The 24,103-nt window shown below is 30.0% G+C and overlaps 1 protein-coding gene across 1 annotated transcript in view; it reads right to left on the bottom strand.

Annotated features, from left to right (window-relative positions):
- Nucleotides 1-1,468: 1,468 nt before the first annotated feature.
- Nucleotides 1,469-24,103, bottom strand: part of LOC143083468 (uncharacterized) — a 53,648-nt gene continuing 31,013 nt past the window's right edge. The window contains exons 10-23 of the mRNA XM_076259734.1: nt 16,858-16,950; nt 15,312-15,407; nt 14,034-14,123; nt 13,297-13,416; nt 12,964-13,077; nt 12,090-12,197; nt 11,412-11,480; nt 9,899-10,006; nt 8,867-8,953; nt 8,011-8,139; nt 7,182-7,283; nt 6,269-6,382; nt 2,695-2,790; nt 1,469-1,854 (exon numbers count right to left, since the gene is read on the bottom strand). Of these exons, the coding sequence (XP_076115849.1) occupies nt 1,792-1,854; nt 2,695-2,790; nt 6,269-6,382; nt 7,182-7,283; nt 8,011-8,139; nt 8,867-8,953; nt 9,899-10,006; nt 11,412-11,480; nt 12,090-12,197; nt 12,964-13,077; nt 13,297-13,416; nt 14,034-14,123; nt 15,312-15,407; nt 16,858-16,950 (1,389 nt within the window). The 3' untranslated portion in view covers nt 1,469-1,791. The remainder of the gene's footprint in view (nt 1,855-2,694; nt 2,791-6,268; nt 6,383-7,181; nt 7,284-8,010; nt 8,140-8,866; nt 8,954-9,898; nt 10,007-11,411; nt 11,481-12,089; nt 12,198-12,963; nt 13,078-13,296; nt 13,417-14,033; nt 14,124-15,311; nt 15,408-16,857; nt 16,951-24,103) is intronic.

Below are 24,103 nucleotides of genomic sequence, written 5' to 3'. Positions count from 1 at the left end.
AATATCACAGGTTTAAAATGTCTGAGCATTATCACTTTAATAAATACCCTACAGCTATCACATTATAAATATTTTTTTAATTAAATATTAAATGTATACTTTAGGTTTGCACTCTGTCAGTCTGTTTATCTGTCCGTCTGTCAATTCATCAATTCAGCAAATAAGTTTATATTACCACACCTCATTTCCGTTGAGAATATTTGGCCCCACCCCCTCAGTCTTTGACTTTTAATTCTTTCAAAACAAACACAACATATCGTGGAAAACTTAAATTATTATGTGTGTTTAAAGGATGTTTTCGTCACTTTTTTAAACATGTCCCAATCATCCTTTAAAATCTAGGAAGAATGTTGGGTTTTGTTTTGATTCATACATTTACATACTACAACTTTAAGATGATTGAATATGAAAAATAAATAATTTGTAATACATTTGATATTTACGAAGCCCTATTTGGATGAGAAATTGTCAGAACGTCTCAAAACCAAAAGTTCGAAAGTTAGGAATGCATTATTATCATAATACTTGGAACTTTATGGACCTAAAAGAATACCATATTAGGTCTTTTTCTGCAACATTAAAAACATAACTTTGATAGTGAAAGATAACGTTAATGTCGAGAGAAAAAATGCAGTGCATGGTACTGTAATTAAAAAACTTCTAAAGAAACATACAAATATTAAGAACATTTTGCGGTTAGTTTTCATTGTAAATGCCTACAAATGAGACAATAATGAGTTATTATACATTCATTTATAAATGGTGGATTAGAGTTAAGTACGTCTAAATGTTTTAATCACAGTAAGAAAGTATTGCCATTTTCAAAGATACATGCAATATCTTATGCCCTAAAAATAATAGGTAACCCTGTTCATTTTTAAATGAGCAATATCAGATAATGTTAAATATAAAACAAATGATTTTATAGATCTGAACTGAATTGTACCATAAATATTTTAAAATATAGCCGATATCAAAATTACTACACCAGATTCACATTTAAACATTGAATGTGGCTTTAAGTAATGCTTGAGGCTATAATATTGAAAATCTAAACCATTCTGACAACTTTTTTAACATATTTGTTCCATTGATATTTTTGATTGTTTTTTTTCTACTGCTCAATCTGGAAACTTCTAAAGCTCCTATCTAATTAAGTTCAACTTGTTCTTCAATAAGGAATTTGTTACTTTTTTTTGCACCAAAAGATAAACAAAACTCAAAATATCTGCAAGTCTTGAGTAAAGTACATTGCCAATCTGAACTTAAATACTTTGCTAGTCAGAACTTAAAAACTTTCCACTCTGAACTAAACCACTTTTCCATGTGGAACTAAAGAACTGTGCCAGTCTGATTTAAAATACTTTGCTTGTCTGACCTTAAGAACTTTGCCTTATTATAAATGAATTAACATACATATAAATGTTCACTCATTACAATTGTATTAGTATAACACTACTTGCATCAAAACATGATTTGTAAAAAAATTATGACAAAGATATGTGAGTACATACATGATTATGCAAAAACATAATTGAGTTGATCATATTTGGCATTTCAGCGCCAAATATAAAACCAGTTTTACTTTCCCACATAAACACTTTGGTTTCCTCAGTCTATATAGTAAATGCATTTACTAATTTAAAGTCATTTGGCATTTCAACTTTTCAGTATTTTTTTGTCAATGGAGATAAACATTTTGTTCAGTGAGAACTGAAAGATCTCTTCTTCACTTGTGTAAAAAAAATGTTTAAAAGATCATTTGATGATTCTTTTGAAGAAAAAAACAATCTATTCTTCTTCTGGTGGGTCTTTTAAAGCACCAACTGGCCATCGTCCTAATGGAGGACCTCTCTGGAAAAAACAAAGTGAGACAGTAATATTAAATTAGAAAATTTACATGATCATCGGTCAAGTTATTTATGCGTAAATTAGTAAGAACTACAAAATATACTTGATTTCTAAATATATTAAAACAAAATCAATGTCCAAATATACAAATAAGTTTTATGAAAATTTCTTCAAATGTTCATAATGGTATATATAGTTCATGTACTAAATTTTTTAATACTCTCAAGCAAAAAACAATGTCCATATACACTAATAAGTTTTATGAAAAGCTCTTCAAATGTTCATCATGGAAAATATAGTTAATTACTTATTATATTCTGAACCTTGCACAATTAAGCACAGAAAAATCATCTAAGATTGACATGTACATCTTACAACATTTCTATCTACTGATTGTAGATGACCTTTAACTCTTAAACTGTGAACCATTTTTTTTTCGCGAATACTTTATTTCGTGTTACATACCCTTTTAGTCCATTTGGCGGCTATTTAATTTTGTGATTTTCTAATCTATATAATTATGAAAGGAAAGATCCAAGTTTCCATTTTCGCAACGATTTATGTTCTACTAAAGTCGCGAAAATATATTGCTCGTGAAATTAGTGAATTGGGACTACAGTATACTGTAAACTGACCTACAGTTGTTAATTTCTTTGTCATTTGGTCCCTTGAGGAGAGTTATCTCATTTTCATTCCTATACCTACCACATCTTCTTATTTTCATAATAATTATAAAATCTCTTGAATCATTAAATTGAGTTCAAGGTCGAAATAATCTGTTCACAACAATAATAAATATATTGTATCAAAGCATGCTTGCAATAATTTTCTTTATTAACCAACCTGTGCATAAACATTTAATGTTCTAGCATCATATAATATCTGTTGCACTTTTAGACTATCTCTTAGTGCTGCATAGTCTGCAGGGTAAAGTCCATCCTAAAAAATAATAAAACATTGATTAATTGTTAATGAATGTGTTTGCTACAATTTGTGTTTTGTAGTTTTCCTGGCTCAACAAAATACAAAATTGCTTCCATTTTTGCGCAAAGCTTTTAAAAAATTGCAATTTGTATTAATATTATAAATATAACAACACTATTTTCTGTTATTGTACCCATAAAATCCAATACATAATATGTATTTAAAATTTCCATTACAAAGCGTATTACATGTGAATTAAATTGAAACAGAAATTATCACATATTACCCTGTCCCTTAAAAAAAACCATTACCCCTTAAATTGTTAACAACAATATTTCCAAGGCAGCTAACCCACAATTAGGGTGACACGAATCAGGTCTTAATCATTTTGTACAGTTCATTTGTATATATGTCAAAACACCTAAGTAGATATAGGAAGATGTGGTGTGAGTGCCAATGAGACAATTCTCCATCCAAATAACAATTTAAAAAAAAAGTAAACCATTATAGGTCAATGTACAGCCTTCAACACGGAGCCTTGGCTCACACCGAACAACAAGCTATAAAGGGCCCCAAAATTACTAGTGTAAAACCATTCAAATGGGAAAACCAACGGTCTAATCTATTTAAGGAATGACTGTAATATTTTTTCTGTCTATGAAGAAATAACATAAAAAATATTACAGTCATTTCTTATAATTTAATTCTTAATTCCATTTTAAACCGTAGAAAACCTTGAAAAAAACGTTAATGACGTCACGGTCACATGACTAAATTATGCCTATGGGCTCATAACAAAATAACGTCAGCCAATCAAAAGACCTGTTACATCCAAAATTAAATTATATTAAATTAAAAAAAACGAGGAAAGAGAAACATGTATAAATTACATAAACAAACGACAACTACTGTACATCAGATTCCTGACTTAGGACAGGTGCAAACATTTGCAGCGGGATTAAACGTTTTAATGGATCCAAACCTTCTCCCTTTTTCTGAAACAATAGCATAACATCACAACATAGAACTAGAGGCTCTAAAGAGCCTGTGTCGCTCACCTTGGTCTATGTGCATATTAAACAAAGGATACAGATGGATTCATGACAAAATTGTGTTTTGCTGATAGTGATGTGTTTGTAGATCTTACTTTACTGAACATTCTTGGTACTTAGAATTTTCTCTATCTATAATAAACTTGGACCTTTAGATACAGTGAAAAATATTTTGTAAAAATTTACAAAAATTTACCAAATTAGTGAAAATTGTTAAAAATTGAATAAAATGGGCAATAACTCCTTAAGGGGTCAACTGACGATTTTGGTCATGTTGACTTATTTCTAGATCTTACTTAGCTGAACATTATTGCTGTTTACAGTTTATCTCTATCTATAAAAAGTAAAATCACAAAAATACTGAACTCAGAGGAAAATCAATTCGGAAAGTCCATAATCACATGGCAAAATCAAATAACAAAACGCATCAAAAACGAATGGACAAGAACTGTCATATTCCTGACTTGGTACAGGCATTTTCAAATGTAGAAAATGGTGGATTGAACCTGGTTTTATAGCTAGCTAAACCTCTCACTTGTATGACAGTCGCATCAAATTCCATTATATAGTCACCGATGCGTGAACAAAATAAACAGTTTTTTTTTTAACAATATTCAAGATAATAACCAAAAACAGCAAAATTTCCTTAAAATTACTAATTCAGGGGCAGCAACCCAACAACAGGTTATCCGATTTATCTGAAAATTTCAGGGCAGATAGATCTTGACCTGTTACACAATTTTACCCCTGTCAGATTTGCTCTAAATGCTTTGGTTTTTGAGTTATAAGCCCAAAACTGCATTTTACCCCTATGTTCTATTTTTAGCCATGGCGGCCATCTTGGATGGTTGGCCGGGTCATCGGACACATTTTTTAAACAAGATACCCCAATGATGATTGTGGCCAAGTTTGGTGTAATTTGGCCAAGTAGTTTCAGAGGAGAAGATGTAAAAGATTACTAAGATTTACGAAAAATGGTTAAAAATTGACTATTAAGGGCAATAACTCCTAAAGGGGTCAACTGACCATTTCGGTCATGTTGACTTATTTGTAAATCTTTTTTTGCTGAATATTATTGCTGTTTACAGTTTATCTCTATCTATAATAATATTCAAGATAATAACCAAAAACAGCAAAATTTCATTAAAATTACTTATTCTGGGGCAGCAACCCAATAACGGGTTGTCGCATTCATTTGAAAATTTGAGGGCAGATAGATCTTGACCTGATAAACAAATTTACCTCATGTCAGATTTACTCTAAATGCTTTGGTTTTTGAGTTATAAGCCAAAAACTGCATTTTACCCAAGGTTCTATTTTTAGCCATGGCGGCCATCTTGATTGGATGGCTGGGTCACTGGACACATTTTTCAAACTACATACCCCAAAGATGGTTGTGGCCAAGTTTGGATTGATTTGGCCGAGTAGTTTCAGAGGAGAAGATTTTTGTAAAAGATTACTAAGATTTACGAAAAATGGTTAAAAATTGACTATAAAGGGCAATAACTCCTAAAGGGGTCAACTGACCATTTCGGTCATGTTGACTTATTTGTAAATATTACTTTGCTGAACATTATTGCTGTTTACAGTTTATCTCTATCTATAATAATATTCAAGATAATAACCAAAAACAGCAAAATTTCCTTAAAATTACTAATTCAGGGGCAGCAACTCAACAACAGGTTATCCGATTTATCTGAAAATTTAAGGGCAGATAGATCTTGACCTGTTACACAAGTTTACCCCATGTCAGATTTGCTCTAAATGCTTTGGTTTTTGAGTTATAAGCCAAAAACTGCATTTTACCCCTATGTTCTATTTTTAGCCATGGCGGCCATCTTGGATGGTTGGCCGGGTCACCGGACACATTTTTTAAACTAGATACCCCAATGATGATTTTGGCCAAGTTTGGTGTAATTTGGCCCAGTAGTTTCAGAGAAGAAGATTTTTGTAAAAGTTAACGACGCCAGACGACGACAGACGACGGACGACGGACGCCAAGTGATGGGAAAAGCTCACTTGGCCCTTTGGGCCAGGTGAGCTAAAAACACACAGTAAAATATCAATTGGCAGGCTTAACTCAATAAAAAAAACGTACATTAATGCACTATAAACGAATAAATTTGATAAGGTACAGTTCATTTGTATATATGTCAAAACACCTAAGTTAAACCAAACATCAGAGAGCTCAGAAATATATACTGTAAATTCAGAAATGGTTGTGATGTTTTTATTATTTCTAAAAATGCGACAGGGATATCATCGCAATAATTTAAACTCGCAGTTTGAAACTTTTTATATGAATTTAACAGGATTTTTCTCAATATCTCATTTCAGTCTAAAATTACAAAATCACAATAATATCTGAATTTACAGCATATTATCAAAATAAATACATCAGATGGAATTATTCAATATATATAATAAAAGAAACAACTTACTTTATCTACTCTTTTCTCTATTTCCTGTGGATTTTTCTCCTGTAACAGCTTCCTTACTCTCTCACTCTCTGGTTCTGGTAAGGCATATGCATAATGGAGTGGGTATCTATTCAACTAAAAAATAAACCACTCATTAGCTAGACTTTTGTACTACTAATATATATATAAGTGTATGTGTATTGCTTTTGTGATACACAAATAAAATTCTAAAATATTTGACACATGTTAAATCATCATGTATCTCAGAGTTGTTATGGTACAGTTTTAATAGAGCATAAAATACATCTTAAGAAGAGGGGGCAGAACCTTTTTCAAGACGTCGGGATTGGGTGTTTTTAAGATCGAGATTTCGGGATTGATCCTTTTGGGATAGGGAATTCTTTTTTCGAATTTCTGGATGTCAGGGTTTAAATTTATTTCATGTTTTTAAGCCCCCGATTTCGGGATCAGGACCCCTCCGACCCCCATCTCAGAATGACAACTACTGTTAACTTTCAGTGATGGTTATTTTCTTATATGCAATGAAATGTAATGTGAAATTTTTTTCTATATTACTGGACAGGATAAAACTTTACTCATGCCAAGTATTTCTTTATTTGAAACAAAGATAAATTCTGCACAATTTTTTGAAAAGTGCAAATTTAAAGACTATTAGAGGAAAATCAATGGTGGTATTACACCTAAAGGAATACAGCAAAAAGTTTAAAATGAATTAAGCCTGCATAAACTAGATACCTGTGTACAGTGAAATTTTCTATTATCCCATGACATTTTTTTGGGGGAATTAAAACATTATAAACTCCTGTAGAATGAAACATAACCATCAATTTCTGAAAAATTCTTTGTAAACACGTTTAAATGAAATGCATATATCACACATTTATCAGATTTTTTACCCATTCTTCCTACTTACATTATCAGGTAGTGTCTTTAGCATAGGCCGTGTTGTACATAAATATTCTATAATATCAAATTTGTGGAAAACAATTGCTCTTGTCATTGCTGTAAAACCATTCTAAAATTAAGACAAAAAAAAACATGATGATAATACTAAAGTTTATAATTCATAACATTTGATTTATGTTGTTCCATTATGCATTTATGCAATTCTACTTCAAGGACCTACTGTCATTTGCTAAAGGATAACAAACATCTTACAATACTTTAGATTGATTGATTGGTGTAATAATTCCACTTTCAACTATATTGTGCTATTTTGTGGTGGTCAGTTTTTATTGGTGGAAGAAGTCAGACTACCCAGAGAGAACCAAAACCTTCTGTAGGAAAATTAAAAATCTTAGTCAATTAAGATTGGAGTTTTGTGCACCTGCATGATGCGGGATCATATTCAGGCCTGTGTACTATACACCTAATTTCTATTTGCCCAACATTACTGAACATCACAAAATTTCCTATAAAATCTTGACCTCACAATAGAAATAGAACCAGGTTCAACCCACTATTTTTCATTAAAATGACCTGCCTGTACCAATACACAGGAATATGGGAGTTGTTATCTAATAGTCTCTATGTATGTTGGCGTTTGTTTTTGATGCAATGTTTCTGTTATTCCTTTGTTTTCCTCTTATAGTTAATATGATACACTCAGTTTTGGTTTGTGACTGGATTGTTTTTGCTTAATGGATTTATGACTAATGAACAGTGGTATACAACTGTTGCCTTTATTTATAATTATTTTTCCTTCAAATTATTTTAAAAATAAAATGTTCAGTCATACTTACCCTATCTCTATAATTAGCATCATATTTGTCTTTAATGTAAGACAAGCCTCCATCTGATGATTTCATTCTTATTTCTTTTTCAAAAATATCACCACCAGAGGCCGCTCTCATTATTTTTTCTGCATAGTTCTGTAAACAAAATATATATTACTTGATTTGCTTCAAAAGTGATGAATCTGTTGATATTTTATGAAGAACAAGAATGAGTCCATATTACGTGTATGCCCCATCCACACCATCATTTATATGTTCAGTGGACTGTGAAAATGGGGTAAAAACTCTAATTTGGTATTAAAATTAGAACGATGATATCATAAGGAACATGTGTACTAAGTTTCATGTTGATTAGACTTCAACTTCATAAAAAGCTACTTTGACCAAAAATTTAACAAAAAATTTAACCTGAAACTTGCACTATCATTTTTTATGTTCAGTGGACCATGAAAATGAGGTAAAAACTCTAATTTGGCATTAAAATGAGAACAATCATATCATAGGGAACATGTGTACTAAGTTTTAAGTGGATTGGACTTCAACTTCATCAAAAACTTCCTCAACAAAAAACTTTAGCCTAAAACTTTAACCTGAAGCGGGACAGACGGAGGACAAACTAACAAACAAACCGACTGAAGAACAGACACACAAACCAGAAAACATAATGTCCATAAATGGGGCATAAAAATGGGGCATACAAAAAAGAAATTTACAGGCAAACATATTTAAATTGAAAGTCTTCTTATCTGAAAGGACTTTTAAGTTCATTGAATTAAGCTTACAATGTAAATATGTGTCTGTACCTTTAATCCATATTGTGTAATAATTTTTATAAAAAAAAATCAAAACTTTATATTCTTACCCCAACTTCCTTAAAATTTAACCATTTCTTCATATTATATTTATCATTACTATCCTGCAGCAGTTCAACCAATGTTTTCTTAGTTTTCTGCAAAAATAAAAAATAAAAATATTATTATAAACTATAAACAACACAATTTATACAAGATGATAAAGATTTGGTGACGCAAATATAGAGAAACAATTTAATTGTTCTGAATTCATTACTGACCATTATGTACAAAACAACAAAAAACACAAAACAAGAAAGTCTAGATGACAGAATATTCCAAACCAATATTTACCCCTTAAAATGTATTTGTCAAAAATTATTGAAAACAAACTATTTTTGTCCATCTGATGAGTTAAGCCTTTTTCAACTGATTTTTATAGTTCGTTCTTATGTTTTACTGTTACATCACTGTTCTAGGTTAGGGGGAGGGTTGGGATCCGGCTAACATGTTTAACCTCACCACATTATTTATGTATGTGCCTGTCTCAAGTCATGCCTGTCAGCCTGTAATTCAGTTGGCAATCATACCACATCTTCTTTTTTATATTAGGCTAATAAAATTGTGCTCTATCCTTAGGGGAATTCCTCTATCCTCTTTCTTGTTAGCAATCATACCACATGATTTTATTGTTATAAAAATTTATGAATTTATAAATCATTGTAATTTGTATTCACATTGCATGTATTTAAAATTTATTATTGCAACTCTGTCATTTCAAACTAAAATGCAATTTTAATTTTTGCGATATTGAGAGAAATCTTGTTTAATTCATATAAAAAATTTCAGAATGTGAGTTTATATTATTACGACTATAATCCTGTTGCATTTTTCGCAATTATAAAAACATCTCAATAATTCCTGAATTTACAGTAGATATCAAAATATAAAAAAGATGTGGTAAGATTTCCAATGAGACATTAACTCTCCACAATTGACCAAATGACACAGAAATTAACAGGGGAGGCAAACAAGACAATGTTAGAAGTCAGATATGTAAAAGATATATAAACATTCCGATTTCATAACAAAGGGAGACAAACCTCATCTGTTATTCTGGTAATTTCCTCCTCACAACAAAAATTGATGGCAAACTGAGGTAAAAGTAGAGTTGGTATCCCTGATTCTTGTACAACATTCTGAATTATGTACTATAAAGAAATAAAACACAATCATACTAAATTTACATACATATCCGACTTCATTAAAAAAATCAAAATATGATCATACTGTGGATTCATTTATTTTGGTGGGTATCAATTTTCGTAGATTGCTGAAAACTTGCAAAATCTATAAAGTGGTTTAGCCGATCTCTGGATACAAAGTCTATTGAAAACATGTTATTCCTTGAACAATCGAATTCATAGTTCACTTGTACATGTACAGATGAAACCCAAGAAAATAGGTATCCAACGAATAACAATGTATCCACAGTAACACTTAAGGTGGTACCTAACACTACAGGGAGATAACTCTGTAAAATCAGCTAAACGTTTTAATTACGTTGTGTTTTAAGGGAATATTAAGCTTCTTGAATGATCAAAATTGGTGTTTGTCAAATTGCTATATAACCAGTGTTATTTTTCTGACAAAACGGTTGGTTCAAATTTTTTTTAATTTTTATATTTTTGTTAAAGTGTCAAAGTAAATACTTTGTCAAAATTTTATGAAAATCAAAAGAGCCAAATTAATTTTAGTGAAAGTGTTGGGTACCACCTTAAATAAATTTGGTGTATCCAAATATTTAGTATTTTCTGGCCTGTATAACCTTCATCAGAAATGTTCAAATCCAAAAATTTAGAAGCCAGGGATGTATATATAATTAAAAAGCTACATGACTAAAAACTGGATTAACACAGAAAAGCCCAAACCTCTAAAGCCAACTTGCCCTCAAGCAGATGAAATCTTAATAACAGAAACATTTAAGATATAGTTCATATTGATGTCAGGCGTCAAACGGTCATTTTCAGCTACCATTAATCACAAATTAGTTAAGATTTTATCTTGATTCATCAAAATAACCTTATAATCATTCTTTAGAGGTCTCAAGTAATTATCTTTATTATATTTAAGGAAAACAAGAATGTGTCCTCAGTACACGAATGCCCCACTCGCACTATCCTTTTCCATTTTCAGTGGACCGTGAAATTGGGGTAAAAACTCTAATTTGGCATTAAAATTAGAAAGATCATATCATAGGGAACATGTGTACTAAGTTTGAAGTCGATTGGACTTCAACTTCATCAAAAACTACCTTGACCAAAAACTTTAACCTGGAGCGGGACAGACGGACGAACAGACAGACAGACGGACGGACGAACGGACGGACGGACTAACGGACGCACAGACCAGAAAACATAATGCCCCTCTACTATCGTAGGTGGGGCATAAAAATTGAACTTGATTCATCAAAATCAGTCGATTGTTTTATCGTCTAAAAGAAAGTTTATATTTATCTTCCCGCAACAAAAATTACAGTGAACGTCATTTGGTAAGAATTTTTACTGTTATTAAACACGGAGGTACCCCCATTACTACCCTCAATAATATACTGACCTTGTCTATCATTTTAACAACTTCTGTATTATTTTTGGCTGTTGCTAGTTCTTTTGGTGTCAGTCCATCCTAGAACAGAAAAATAAAATATTAGCAATTTGTGTGGGTTAATTTATTTTAACTGATTGATAGAAAAGAATTTCAATCCTGCATGATAATATTGATGGAAGTCAACTCGTTCATACAGATGTCCAAGATCTAGAGAAGTACTTGCTACTTTTATTGTTTTAACACCTGCAAACATCACCTACTTATCATTATTTTTTCAGAGTATATCAAGGATTGCATGAAAAATTCCATGCAAATATTTAAAGATAGACTCATGGATGTTAAGTTTATGTGTTAAAAAGGAACCAAGAAGCAATACAGAATAATCAAAGGAATATTAGATACAGATCTATACATAAAGCATAAATAATGTGCAGACATCTTTTTGTGCTTACTTGATTAAAATGCTTCCATTTATTTGAAAAAAGAATATTTGATAAAACAAGTTGCTTGATTGAATATAACACTTTCTATCTATTTTGTTTTAAAATTATTTTTAAAATATCTTGTAGCTAGAAATCAAATTTTTCAACTTGGAAAAACACAATGTTTTGACCCTAAGCTCCCATTTAAGACCATAGCAGTCAGAGGAACAAGACATTAATTAAGTGTGATCTTAAGTAAACTTACAGCATTCCTATCAACTAAGGCTGATCCTCTGGTAACTTGTATTAACCACTGTATATATCGTACAGATAAACCTTTCTCTATTGCTGCTAACAAGGCTGTATTTCCTGCCTGGAAATAAGAAATACAAAATACTTAAACAAATGCAAGATGAGGATGAAGATCCAATATTGTGGATTCATTCATTTTCGTGGGTACCAATTTTCATGAATTTAGGAACCTTTGGATTTTCGTGGATATTTAATTTCGTGGATTTATAAAAGTCTGCATACAAGCCTTTAGAAAGTGTGTAAATATTGATCATTAAAATTTGTGGTTCATCTGTTACCACGAAATCAACGAAAATGGATCAATTTGTTCCAAAGTTGAGATTTTAATAATAGAGTTATACCTACCAGTGAAAATTGACATTTATTAAATTAGAATATAATTCCTGTTAACTAGTTCTCATCGCAAGCATCTAGGTGATCTAGAACTAAAAACATCCCTAGGATGTCCTATCACCCTACCTGTGTTACACACCCCAATACAGGTAAATATACATGTATTCACATCAGTTTTAATTTTTGCGATATAGGTATAATGAATATTATTAAAAATTGGTATCCCACAAATAATAATGAATTTAGAGATCTATATTCTCTATTTGAACAGACATTTCCCAAGACTGAATTACAATGTTGAATTGAAAAGTACCATATAAGTCCATGATTAAAATAACACATCAAATGATATATCATGCCTTGATTAATAGGTTCTGAGACAAATGCCAATTAAGCAACAAAATTTTGTATAATATAGAAATAGAAATAGAGACATAGGTAAATCAGTATACCAACTCCCTTGGATTGTGGGTAAAAAGAAAACGGCAACTTACTTGATCCTTCTCTTTGTGTTCAGCTGGGTCCATTTGAGGATTTAAGAATTTGGCAATATCAAGACATTCGTTGTCACATAAACATTTATGAAATAAAGGTATCGTTACATCAGTCTGAAACAAAATGAAATCAATAAGACATATTTATATATTATATATAAAATAAAACTTAATATTTGTTTCTTTTAAACTTAAGTTACTAGATTTACCTTATCACAAATACAAAGTTAAAGATTTAGAACACCAAAAATAGTTTAAAGCAATTACTATATGTATAAAAGGGTATGTGGGGAATATATCAAGGAAAAAGTAAAATAAACAGTTATAACTTACATCCTCGTGTAGACGAACCCTAATTTGATTGACCCTGGCACCATGTTCTACAAGTAATCTCACTAACTCTGTATTGTGCTGTTCTATACAGTGTGATAACAATGTCTTTCCTATTCTATCCTATACAAAAAATATAATGGTATTAGAAAAACAGCTTTTGTAACTAAACTTAGATATAAATATTAATGAAAAGGGATACCTTAAAGTGCAGATTAATGACTGATTGATTGTTGTTTGCTAAGCATCCTGTGGATTAATGGTTAGTCACACTAACTGGTAAATGTTAACAACAGCACATTAATTTAATATTTAATTTTTTTTCTAGTAAGAAATGATTCAATCACAAAAGGAAACAATATTAGTCCATAACAACACCATAGGACTATTATGCCTTTCTATGTTCAGTTAACAATGAAATCTGGTTCAATACCTTTAATTTTCTATTATGCCCTAGCCTGCTTCTAACTTACGTGGAGCATATGAAAAAGGAAATTTAAGCAACTTCTAATTAGATATATACCCAACTATCTAAAAATTACTGTCTTCTGGTATTTGTATAGCATTAATCACTCATATATAGGTACGCAGACAGAAACTCTTAAAATGATTTCAACATATTCATTTTTACTAAAATTAGCAATGGAATTTGTGCATTTATGATAACCACACAAATTTAAGATTCTAATTCATGTAATATAAGTTGGAAACTATTTTTATACCTTTAAGAAAAGACTTACCCTAAATCTAATATTAACAGGTAATTTTTCTCTTTCTAATAATTTTCTTGTTGTCTCAACGTCATGACACAAAACTGCATGAATTAATTGCTGGAAAAGATAAATGTCAAATGATATATATTAATTTAATTTGCAAATGATTATTTTACTTTAATCAAGTTTTAAACTTTCTTCTTATATATATATGAAAGCAGCAATTGGTTCCTGGAGCAGGCATTTGACTGTCAAATTCTAAAAGAAAACAAATAATCTAGTCAAAGGCAACAGAGGTTAATTTTCTTAAATTCAGCTTTAACTGTTAGTCCAATTCATAATCTCCACCTTGGCTTAAGTAGTATTGTCATTTTACCCAACCAAATGATGGTGTGCTGATAACCACTAGATTATCTCCCATTAGTTAATATAAAACATTGATGTGGAATAGGATCCCAGTTACGGTAACCAGTCCGGTACCCACGAATGTAGTTCTTAAAAAAAAAACTATTACTTTTCTCTAAAATGGTGTAGTGTTATTATTACATAAGTTCTGTAACTGAATGTAGATTTATTTGAAAGGGTAGGCTTTCTAGTTTGAATTTCTGTAAAAAAATTGATTGATTTAAATAAAATCTGGCGTCAGTGCATGGAGTAAATTGTCTAAATTCTAGCCTTTATTCTTCACCGGAAGTAGTCTGAGTGACCCTGTTGTCAATCAAAACAAAATTTTGCAACGGAATGCCAGTCATGAGGCACTGAGATTGCACCCAGAAACTTGGAACCTAATGCCTAACATGAAACAGAAGTCCCAAGGTGGCTATCAAAATTATTTAACGAACAGCACCCCATTTATTTACTATGAATTTCAATGCGTTTCAATGGGGCAAATAACTGGGTCCCCGTTCCATGTAGGGATGAACAAAATTATCTCCCCTTTACATCATACATCAATGCATGGATAGCAACTAAATTATTTCCCCTTGTTTAAAATTAAACATCAATGTATTGATAACTATCACATTATCTTCTAATTTGCTGATAGCAAATATTCATGTGAAAATTGCACTTAAAATTTTTGGCAGTTCATTTTTCTTATTTGGTGACTAATTGATAGTTAGAGGTTGTTCTTTTTGTAAAAAGTATACATTTTATATATGATGAACATCATGGCAATACTTTTATAACATTTTGTTTCAATATTATTTTTGTTGAAATTTTCAAGTTCAGGTATTTAGCATTAAACCCAACCAGAGGCCTTCTTAGTGGTGTATTTCCTAAAGTGATTTTAATAATATGACTTACACTAGTTTTTCTGTAACTTTTCAGCACACTTAAACATTTTTCGCTCTTTCCTTCGTACACCTTGGTTTCTGCTAATTCTATCGCTGTTTTACTCTCCTGCCAAAGTATAACAATAACATTATAGCTGATAAAAAACAAAACATTAAACTTTAAACAAATTCAATGAACATTAAGCTATCGTACTTTTCAACAAATTCAAATAAAAAATAGTGTTTTCTCAAGACAATATCAAAAGTGATTCAAACATAACAACAAATAGGTTTTAAGCAATGAAAATTTAAATTCATTTATTCTTTGTAAATTTTTTCGATTAAAACTTTTGAATGTATATTTTCTGTCAAAAATAAAAGTTTATCTGTAAGCTTAATATCAAGTCAAAGTATTGAACAGGTTCCATTCTAATTCAGCAAAAACTAATCATGCTTTTCTGATCCATTACTTGTTCAAAGCTTAAGTCAAATGATAGGTAATTTGCTGATGCATCAATAGTAAGACACTTTTTTTCCTTCAAATTACTAAAGAATTATTTTAATTAACTCATTTAATATTTATATTTCACATATATAAAAGCATGTATTATTTCCAGTTAATGTTTATGAAAAAATGAAACAAATGTTGCATTAGACACAAACAAATAATCTGAAAATCCTTAATTATGGTGATATCCAGTAAGGGGAGATAATTGATCTTAATCACTGCAGAAGGGGAGATAACAAACATTGATTAACTTCACCTGATTCTTAAGTTTACAAGAGCGCAATTATTTGTTAACATTTTACCTATAAGTTTTTGTCCCCCAAATGGTACTTTGAATAGAATCCTGTATGGCTACTGATTGGATGATCCAGGATTGAAATTACATTTAAAAGCTTATCCAATAAGTTTTAAAATACCCAGAAATTCATATTCACATTTACATAGTATTTCAAATATCTTCCATTTCTGCATGTCAGAGCCATTAAAAATTTCCTTTTTTTCATTAATATGATTAAGAGAAAAAAACAGGCAAAAGTTTTTCAAGTGTATTGTAAGTCAATGTTTGTCACATGAATATATATGTATTTTTGGGGTTGTTACGCAACAATGGCATTTCTAGCATCAGGAAATGCTATACATTTTTTTCCTCGTTTTTGTAGACTTAAAGAAATAATTTATTACTTAACAACACTAGTAGCCAGTATGGAAAATGCAAAAAGAATAACTGCGCTCTTGTAATGTATAAGATGGCACAACTGACATGTATATTTTTACATTACCTTTCATTACACGTGTAATATAAAGTGTCCTTAACTTGTGTTATTGTGATATCAAATGCAATATGAATTAATAAAAAATATTGATTTTATATATAATGGTTTTTTTTACAAAAAATTGTTATCAATTTTATTTCTGGTAGAATTTAATCATTCATTAATACATCCTTAAGAATGTTCATAACCTATACAAAAATCATAATTTTATAAATATTTGATAGGAAATGATCAATAGTATTTCATTTCTATTTTTTACCAAATCCAACATTTTAAGCAATGATATTCTGGGTTACCTTGACAACACAATCAGTACAGCACCATGTATTTTTAAGAACTCTGTCCAGAGTCTGCGCTTTATCATTGCAAATGGCCGACACTACTCCAGGCTAGAAATGAAGATACACACAAAAGATTTGAAATTAAAGGGTCTATCTAATAAGGATTTCTAAGGATCAATCACTCTTCTTGTCACAAATACTGTGGATTCATTTATTTTTGTGGGTAGCAATTTTCTTGATTGAGGAAACTAATATTTGCCAAAATGTTTTATAGATGCCTATAGATAATTTATACATTATCTAGTTGAAATTTTAAATTCGTGTTTTCCCAGTTCATGAAATCAACAAAAATTGGTACAACACGAAAAATTATGAATCTACAGTATGCTGAAAATGAAGTATTAATTCAGTTACCATTTTGGAATTATGCAGGTTTTGGGATTTTGGGCAAGAGGAATGCACTTAAGCTATAAGTGAGCATTATCCTCTTTTTACAAATTTATAAATGAGTAACATTTTAATCCTTCTACAAAGTCTTATATTAAAATATAAAAGTTTATATTCAAAACTTTCATACAATCTTAAATCCTCGTAGTCTTGATTTTGTGTTCTAAGTTGAGAAAATGTCTTATTTCAGAGACAAATCGGGGAAAGTTTCATTCAAATGGTCAATTAGGGTCTTTTCTGTTCTAAACTGTGCCAGAAATATAATTTCCAACTTAATTTTTTTAAAGTCTTTACCATACTTAAAAATCTGAAAAAGTCCTTATCAATGAATGGCTTGAGATTAATATAGTGACGATGACGATGAAGATGACAATGAATCGACTGGTTGAACAAAATCGAAAATAATACAAAACTAGCAAATAGATTTGATCAAATTTGGTAAACTTTACAAATAAAATTTAGTAAAATTCAAATCTTTTATCAGAGAAAATTTGCCAAAAAACAAACACCTATTTCTGTAATCAAACTATATCATGCATAAAAAAAACCAGCTATGATATCACACAGCTGCAATTTTCAGATGCTCCTGATTCCATTTCAAAACTTTAAAAGGATGATAAGGGAAAGACTTTTCATTCTACAAGAGATCACACAACTAGAATTTGTATACTAATAAATCTAAATAATTCATAGCAGCAAAATGCAATTTTAAATAAAATAAAGTTCAATAAATTGTGGCCAAAGTCATATGGCTTCTAGAAGTCTAAAAGAGAAATCACGCTACTAATCCTTGAAGTTGTCAAGACTATTAGGATAAAAGAGGAATGACTATTAAAAATACAAAAAAATACAAAAAGTTATGGGATATTTTTTACAAAATAAAACATTAACTATTTTCAAATGCTTAAAACGTTTTTTTTCTTTTAATCTCAAAATGATCATAACCAAAAATAATTTTAGATATTAACAATGATATTGTTCAATTATTTTTCCACATTTGCAGAGAAATATAATTCATGAATGAGTATTTAATGCTCTTTGTTTTACAAAACACACAGTTACTAACACATGGGTGCAAGTTAAACAATTAAAATATGCAAATTTTGACCTCAAAACAGTGTGTTACCCATAAACTTGTGTAGTTGATTTTTAACACACAAAACAAATATTAGAAGCTAATACACAGTAGTACATAGATATCAAACATTAGCCGTGCTACTTCAATGGCGACCCAATACCTTATTATAAACAGCATCCACAATGCACCAATGTTTAGAATATTTTTCGACACAACGCAAGTCTCCACGTTTAATGGCACCTAGTAACCCGTTCTATTAAATTAAGCATGATTAATTATAATAAGCATCTTATGGTGGTGTGATGGTGGTGTGACTACTCTACTTCACCGGAATTTTCTTGCAAGCAATGGTATCTATTCAGATTTTAATGTAGAGTATATAAGGCCAGAATACCATGTAGCGTGTTATTTTTGTGGGGTGTAAATTTTCACTTATTTTCGCGGATAGAAAAAAATCGCCAAAATAAGTTCCGCCAATTTCAGTGTACATGCAAAGGTATTAATAAAAGTTTTGAATCCTCCAAAATAGTGACTCAAAATATTTTGTATAAAATTAAGAATGGAAATGGGGAATGTGTCAAAGAGACAACAACCCGACCAAAATAAAAAAAACACAACAGCAGAAGGTCACCAACAGGTCTTCAATGTAGCGAGAAATTCCCGCACCCGGAGGCGTCCTTCAGCTGGCCCCTAAACAAATATATACTAGTTCAGTGATAATGAACGCCATACTAATTTCCAAATTGTACACAAGAAACTAAAATTTAAATAATACAAGACTAACAAAGGCCAGAGGCTCCTGACTTGGGACAGGCGCAAAAAATGCGGCGGGGTTAAACATGTTTGTGAGATCTCAACCCTCCCCCTATACCTCTAACCAGTGTAGAAAAGTAAAAGCATAACAATACCTTTTTTCAATGAAAGTCATGAAATTTTACACCTGCAAAAATAACCTGCTAAATGGTATATAAAGAAGTGGTAGGATTGCCAATGATACAACAATCAATACCAGAATCCAACTGACATGGATGTTAGCATCACTAGGTTATTACACTGCCTTCATCAATTTCTAATAGTCGAATATAAAAGGCACCCGACAGGAAAAATGCTAAACAGTTAAAATGCGATATTCAACAGATCTAAAGAAAAACAAAAATGAGAAACCTCAGAACAAACATTTGGAAATTAAAAGTAGAGTACGAGTCCAATTGATATCATGCCCTGCTCCAACTATTAACATAAAGTTTTCATGTTTGGTGAACTGCTAAATCTTGGTTAAAACCTCACTGACCATTGAAATGAGATGTGCTTATATGCTAATTATACAACTGCATACCAAATATCATTGACCTTGCTCTAGTAGTTCTCAATAAACTGATCTAATCACAAACTAAAATATGTTTATATGCAAGATATTTGTTTTTCGTTCAATTTTTGGTATATAATTTAGGCCGTTAGTTTTCTGGTTTGAATTGTTTTACATTGTAATTTCGGGGCATTTTATAGCTGACTATGTGGTATGGCCTTTGCTCATTGTTGAAGGTCGTAGTGACCTATAGTTGTTAATTTCTGTGTCATTTTGGTCTCTTGTGGAGAGTTGTCTCATTCGCAATCATATCACATCTTCTTTTTTTATAAACACAGCAAAAGTTTTATAGTCATAGACAACGATGGAGGAGGTGGACCAAATAATCTCCATGGAAATGAGATGTGCCAATGCACAAAACAAATACATACTATATATAATTGAACCACCACTAGTGATTCCCCATAAAAATGGCCTTCACAAACTAATACATGTTGACAACGCTGCCACTGCCAGAAACAGCATACCTTTGTCTTGCTCTTTAACTCGGTCAAGACAAGACGAAAATAGATAATATTGCTTGCAAGAAAGTTTGTACAAGGTCGATTGTTCTTCCTGATATCTAATTCTTAAAATACTGTAAAATGTACAGACAATGTCTAGCTCAAATGCCGACTGTGCAAGGGCGTTAAAAACTTCCATTTGTTGTAGCTCAAAAGCAAGATTTCAGGAGCTTGGTGCTTTATATTTACATGATTTAAGGAAAAGTAAAGCAGCAAGTTTAACTGACTGAATATATAAAAAATTGAATTATCTTATTTTTTTTGAGAATTTGGGCTGATGATAGATCATTGATAGTGCGGTAAATATATTCACAACTATTTTTGTAGATTATTTGTGTGTTTTAGTTGATCTCATTGACGCATACCCCAAGTCTCTTTTCATACCAGTATTTCCTTTAGTAAGAAGTTTGGTTTACTCTCATATGTCCGCTAAATTTCATACTACCAAAATTTTACTTTGAACTATTGATTGCAGCTTAAATGTAGACTACTGTAAACCAACTTATTTTCGCGGATACTTTATTTCGCGCTTATTCTTATTTATCCCACTCGGGGCGATTTAATTACGCGATTTTCGAATGCACTTGATGTAATTAGATAAGGAAAGTATCTAGTTTTAAATATTCGCGTTATATTTCAACACGCGAAAGTCTCGAAATTAAATCACTCGTGAAATTAGTTGGTTTACAGTATGTCTACAGTACTTGCAACCTTAGGCGTTACTATTTCAGCGATCAGTCAGCGGTCATCGATCAGTCACCGATCAGTCAAGTTCGCGTCAAACTCACATCAGCAATCCGTCAGACTTATAGTAAAAGTAATTGACTGATCGGACTGATCGGACGGATAGTACCGATCGACCTTGATGACGGATTGAACTTTAATACGTCACATGATAAACTAATACAAATTTCGGAATCTTAGTTTCGTTTAATCTAATAAAAATGGCGACTATTGAAAATCGAACGTTCAATTATACATTTTGTTTATTAATTATTAAGCAAAGTTTTATGAATTTAAATGAAAAGAAATGTACAGATAAAACCTAAATTAAAATATCATCATTAAAGAATGGTCTTTTTCGTTTTATTTAGGTTATATATTTTCAAAACCGGCGAGTTCTAAAACGGTGTCTACATCGCGGTTTTTATTTTATTATTTTCCAACCATTCTCGGGAAAAACAAAATGAAAAAATCAGTTATTGAAAAATGTAGTCAACATGCAAAATTTTAGTATGTTTTTTCTGATATTATTTTAATTTTATGAAAAAAAACTATTCTCAACTATAAAAAGTACAAAAATCCAATGGCGGTCAATAATTTTCAGTAAAATGAAACAATATTTGCATTTTGAAAACGCGTACAAAAATTTTATATCTTTTTCCTTAAAGTAAGCACATTTTATGTAGAACACCCAATCCTGATGTACAAAAAGTACTGAAATCATGTGACGTTATTATTTGTATCAAAATAAATCAATAACTACATTGAATTTCTTATTCCACAAAAACAAAAGTTTAAGTATTTTAATTCTCAATATATCTGAATTCTGATAAGAAGACTTGTCTCAAAATTGTCAAAATAACTGATTTCAAATAAAATAGTATCATTTTTGATAAAAAGAAGAATAATTTTGATTATTTTAAACAATGCGAACAAAATTTTAGTAGGATTTTTCTGATATTCTTTCAATTTCATGAAAAAAAACTATTCTAAACTATAAAAAGTACAAAAATCCAATGGCGGTCAATAATTTTCAGTAAAATGAAGAAATATTTGCATTTAAGGCAATGCGTACAAAAATTTAATATCTTTTTCCTTAAAGTAAGCATGTTTTATGAGGAACAGCCAATCCTGATGTACAAAAAGTAATGAAATCATATGACGGTTAATAATTTGTAGCAAAATAAATCAATAACTGCATTCTTATTCCACAAAAATAAAAGTTTAAGTATTTTAATTCTCATTATATCTCAATTCTAATTAGAAGACTTGTCTCAAGATGGTAAAAATAACTGATTTCAAATAAAATAGTATCATTTTCGATAAAAAGAAGAATAATTTTGATTATTTTAAACAATGCGAACAAAATTTTAGTATGATTTTTCTGATATTATTTTAATTTTATTAAAAAAAACTATTCTAAGCTATAAAAAGTACAAAATTCCAATGGCAGTCAAAAATTTTCAGTAAAATGAAAAAATATTTGCCTTTTAGGCAACGCGTACAAAAATTTAATATCTTTTTCCTTAAAGTAAGCATGTTTTATGAAGAACAGTCAATCTTGATGTACAAAAAGTACTGAAATCATGTGACGGTTATTATTAGTATCAAAATAAATCAATAACTACATTCTTATTCCACAAAAATAAAAGTGTAAGTATTTTAATTCTCAATATATCTGAATTCTGATTAGAAGACTTTACTCAAGATGGTAAAAATAACTGATTTCAAATAAAATAGTATCATTTTTGATAAAAAGAAGAATAATTTTGATTATTTTAAACAATGCAAACAAAATTTTAGTATGTTTTTTCTGATAATATTTTAATTTTATGAAAAAAAAACTATTCTCAACTATAAAAAGTACAAAAATCCAATGGCAGTCAATAATTTTCAGTAAAATGAAACAATATTTGCATTTTAGGAAACGCGTACAAAATTTTTATATCTTTTTCCTTAAAGTAAGCATATTTTATGAAGAACACACAATCTTGATGTACAAAAAGTACTGAAATCATGTGATGTTATTATTTGTATCAAAATAAATCAATAACTACATTGAATTTCTTATTCCACAAAAACAAAAATTTAAGTATTTTAATTCTCAATATATCTGAATTCTGATTAGAAGACTTGTCTCAAAATGGTCAAAATAACTGATTTCAAATAAAATAGTATCATTTTTGATAAAAAGAAGAATAATTTTGATTATTTTAAACAATGCGAACAAAATTTTAGTAGGATTTTTCTGATATTCTTTCAATTTTATGAAAAAAAAACTATTCTAAACTATAAAAAGTACAAAAATCCAATGGCGGTCAATAATTTTCAGTAAAATGAAAAAATATTTGCATTTAAGGCAACGCGTACACAAATTTAATATCTTTTTCCTTAAAGTAAGCATGTTTTATGAGGAACAGCCAATCCTGATGTACAAAAAGTAATGAAATCATATGACGGTTAATAATTTGTAGCAAAATAAATCAATAACTGCATTCTTATTCCACAAAAATAAAAGTTTAAGTATTTTAATTCTCATTATATCTCAATTCTAATTAGAAGACTTGTCTCAAGATGGTAAAAATAACTGATTTCAAATAAAATAGTATCATTTTCGATAAAAAGAAGAATAATTAAGATTATTTTAAACAATGCGAACAAAATTTTAGTATGATTTTTCTGATATTATTTTAATTTTATTAAAAAAAACTATTCTAAGCTATAAAAAGTACAAAATTCCAATGGCGGTCAATAATTTTCAGTAAAATGAAAAAATATTTGCCTTTTAGGCAACGCGTACAAAAATTTAATATCTTTTTCCTTAAAGTAAGCATGTTTTATGAAGAACAGTCAATCTTGATGTACAAAAAGTACTGAAATCATGTGACGGTTATTATTAGTATCAAAATAAATCAATAACTACATTCTTATTCCACAAAAATAAAAGTGTAAGTATTTTAATTCTCAATATATCTGAATTCTGATTAGAAGACTTTACTCAAGATGGTAAAAATAACTGATTTCAAATAAAATAGTATCATTTTTGATAAAAAGAAGAATAATTTTGATTATTTTAAACAATGCGAACAAAATTTTAGTATGTTTTTTCTGATATTATTTTAATTTTATGAAAAAAAACTATTC

Source organism: Mytilus galloprovincialis, chromosome 7, assembly GCF_965363235.1.
Source record: "Mytilus galloprovincialis chromosome 7, xbMytGall1.hap1.1, whole genome shotgun sequence".
NCBI lineage: Eukaryota > Metazoa > Mollusca > Bivalvia > Mytilida > Mytilidae > Mytilus > Mytilus galloprovincialis.
Note: the sequence above shows the minus strand (reverse complement) of the source record. Positions and strands in the feature narration are given on the sequence as shown.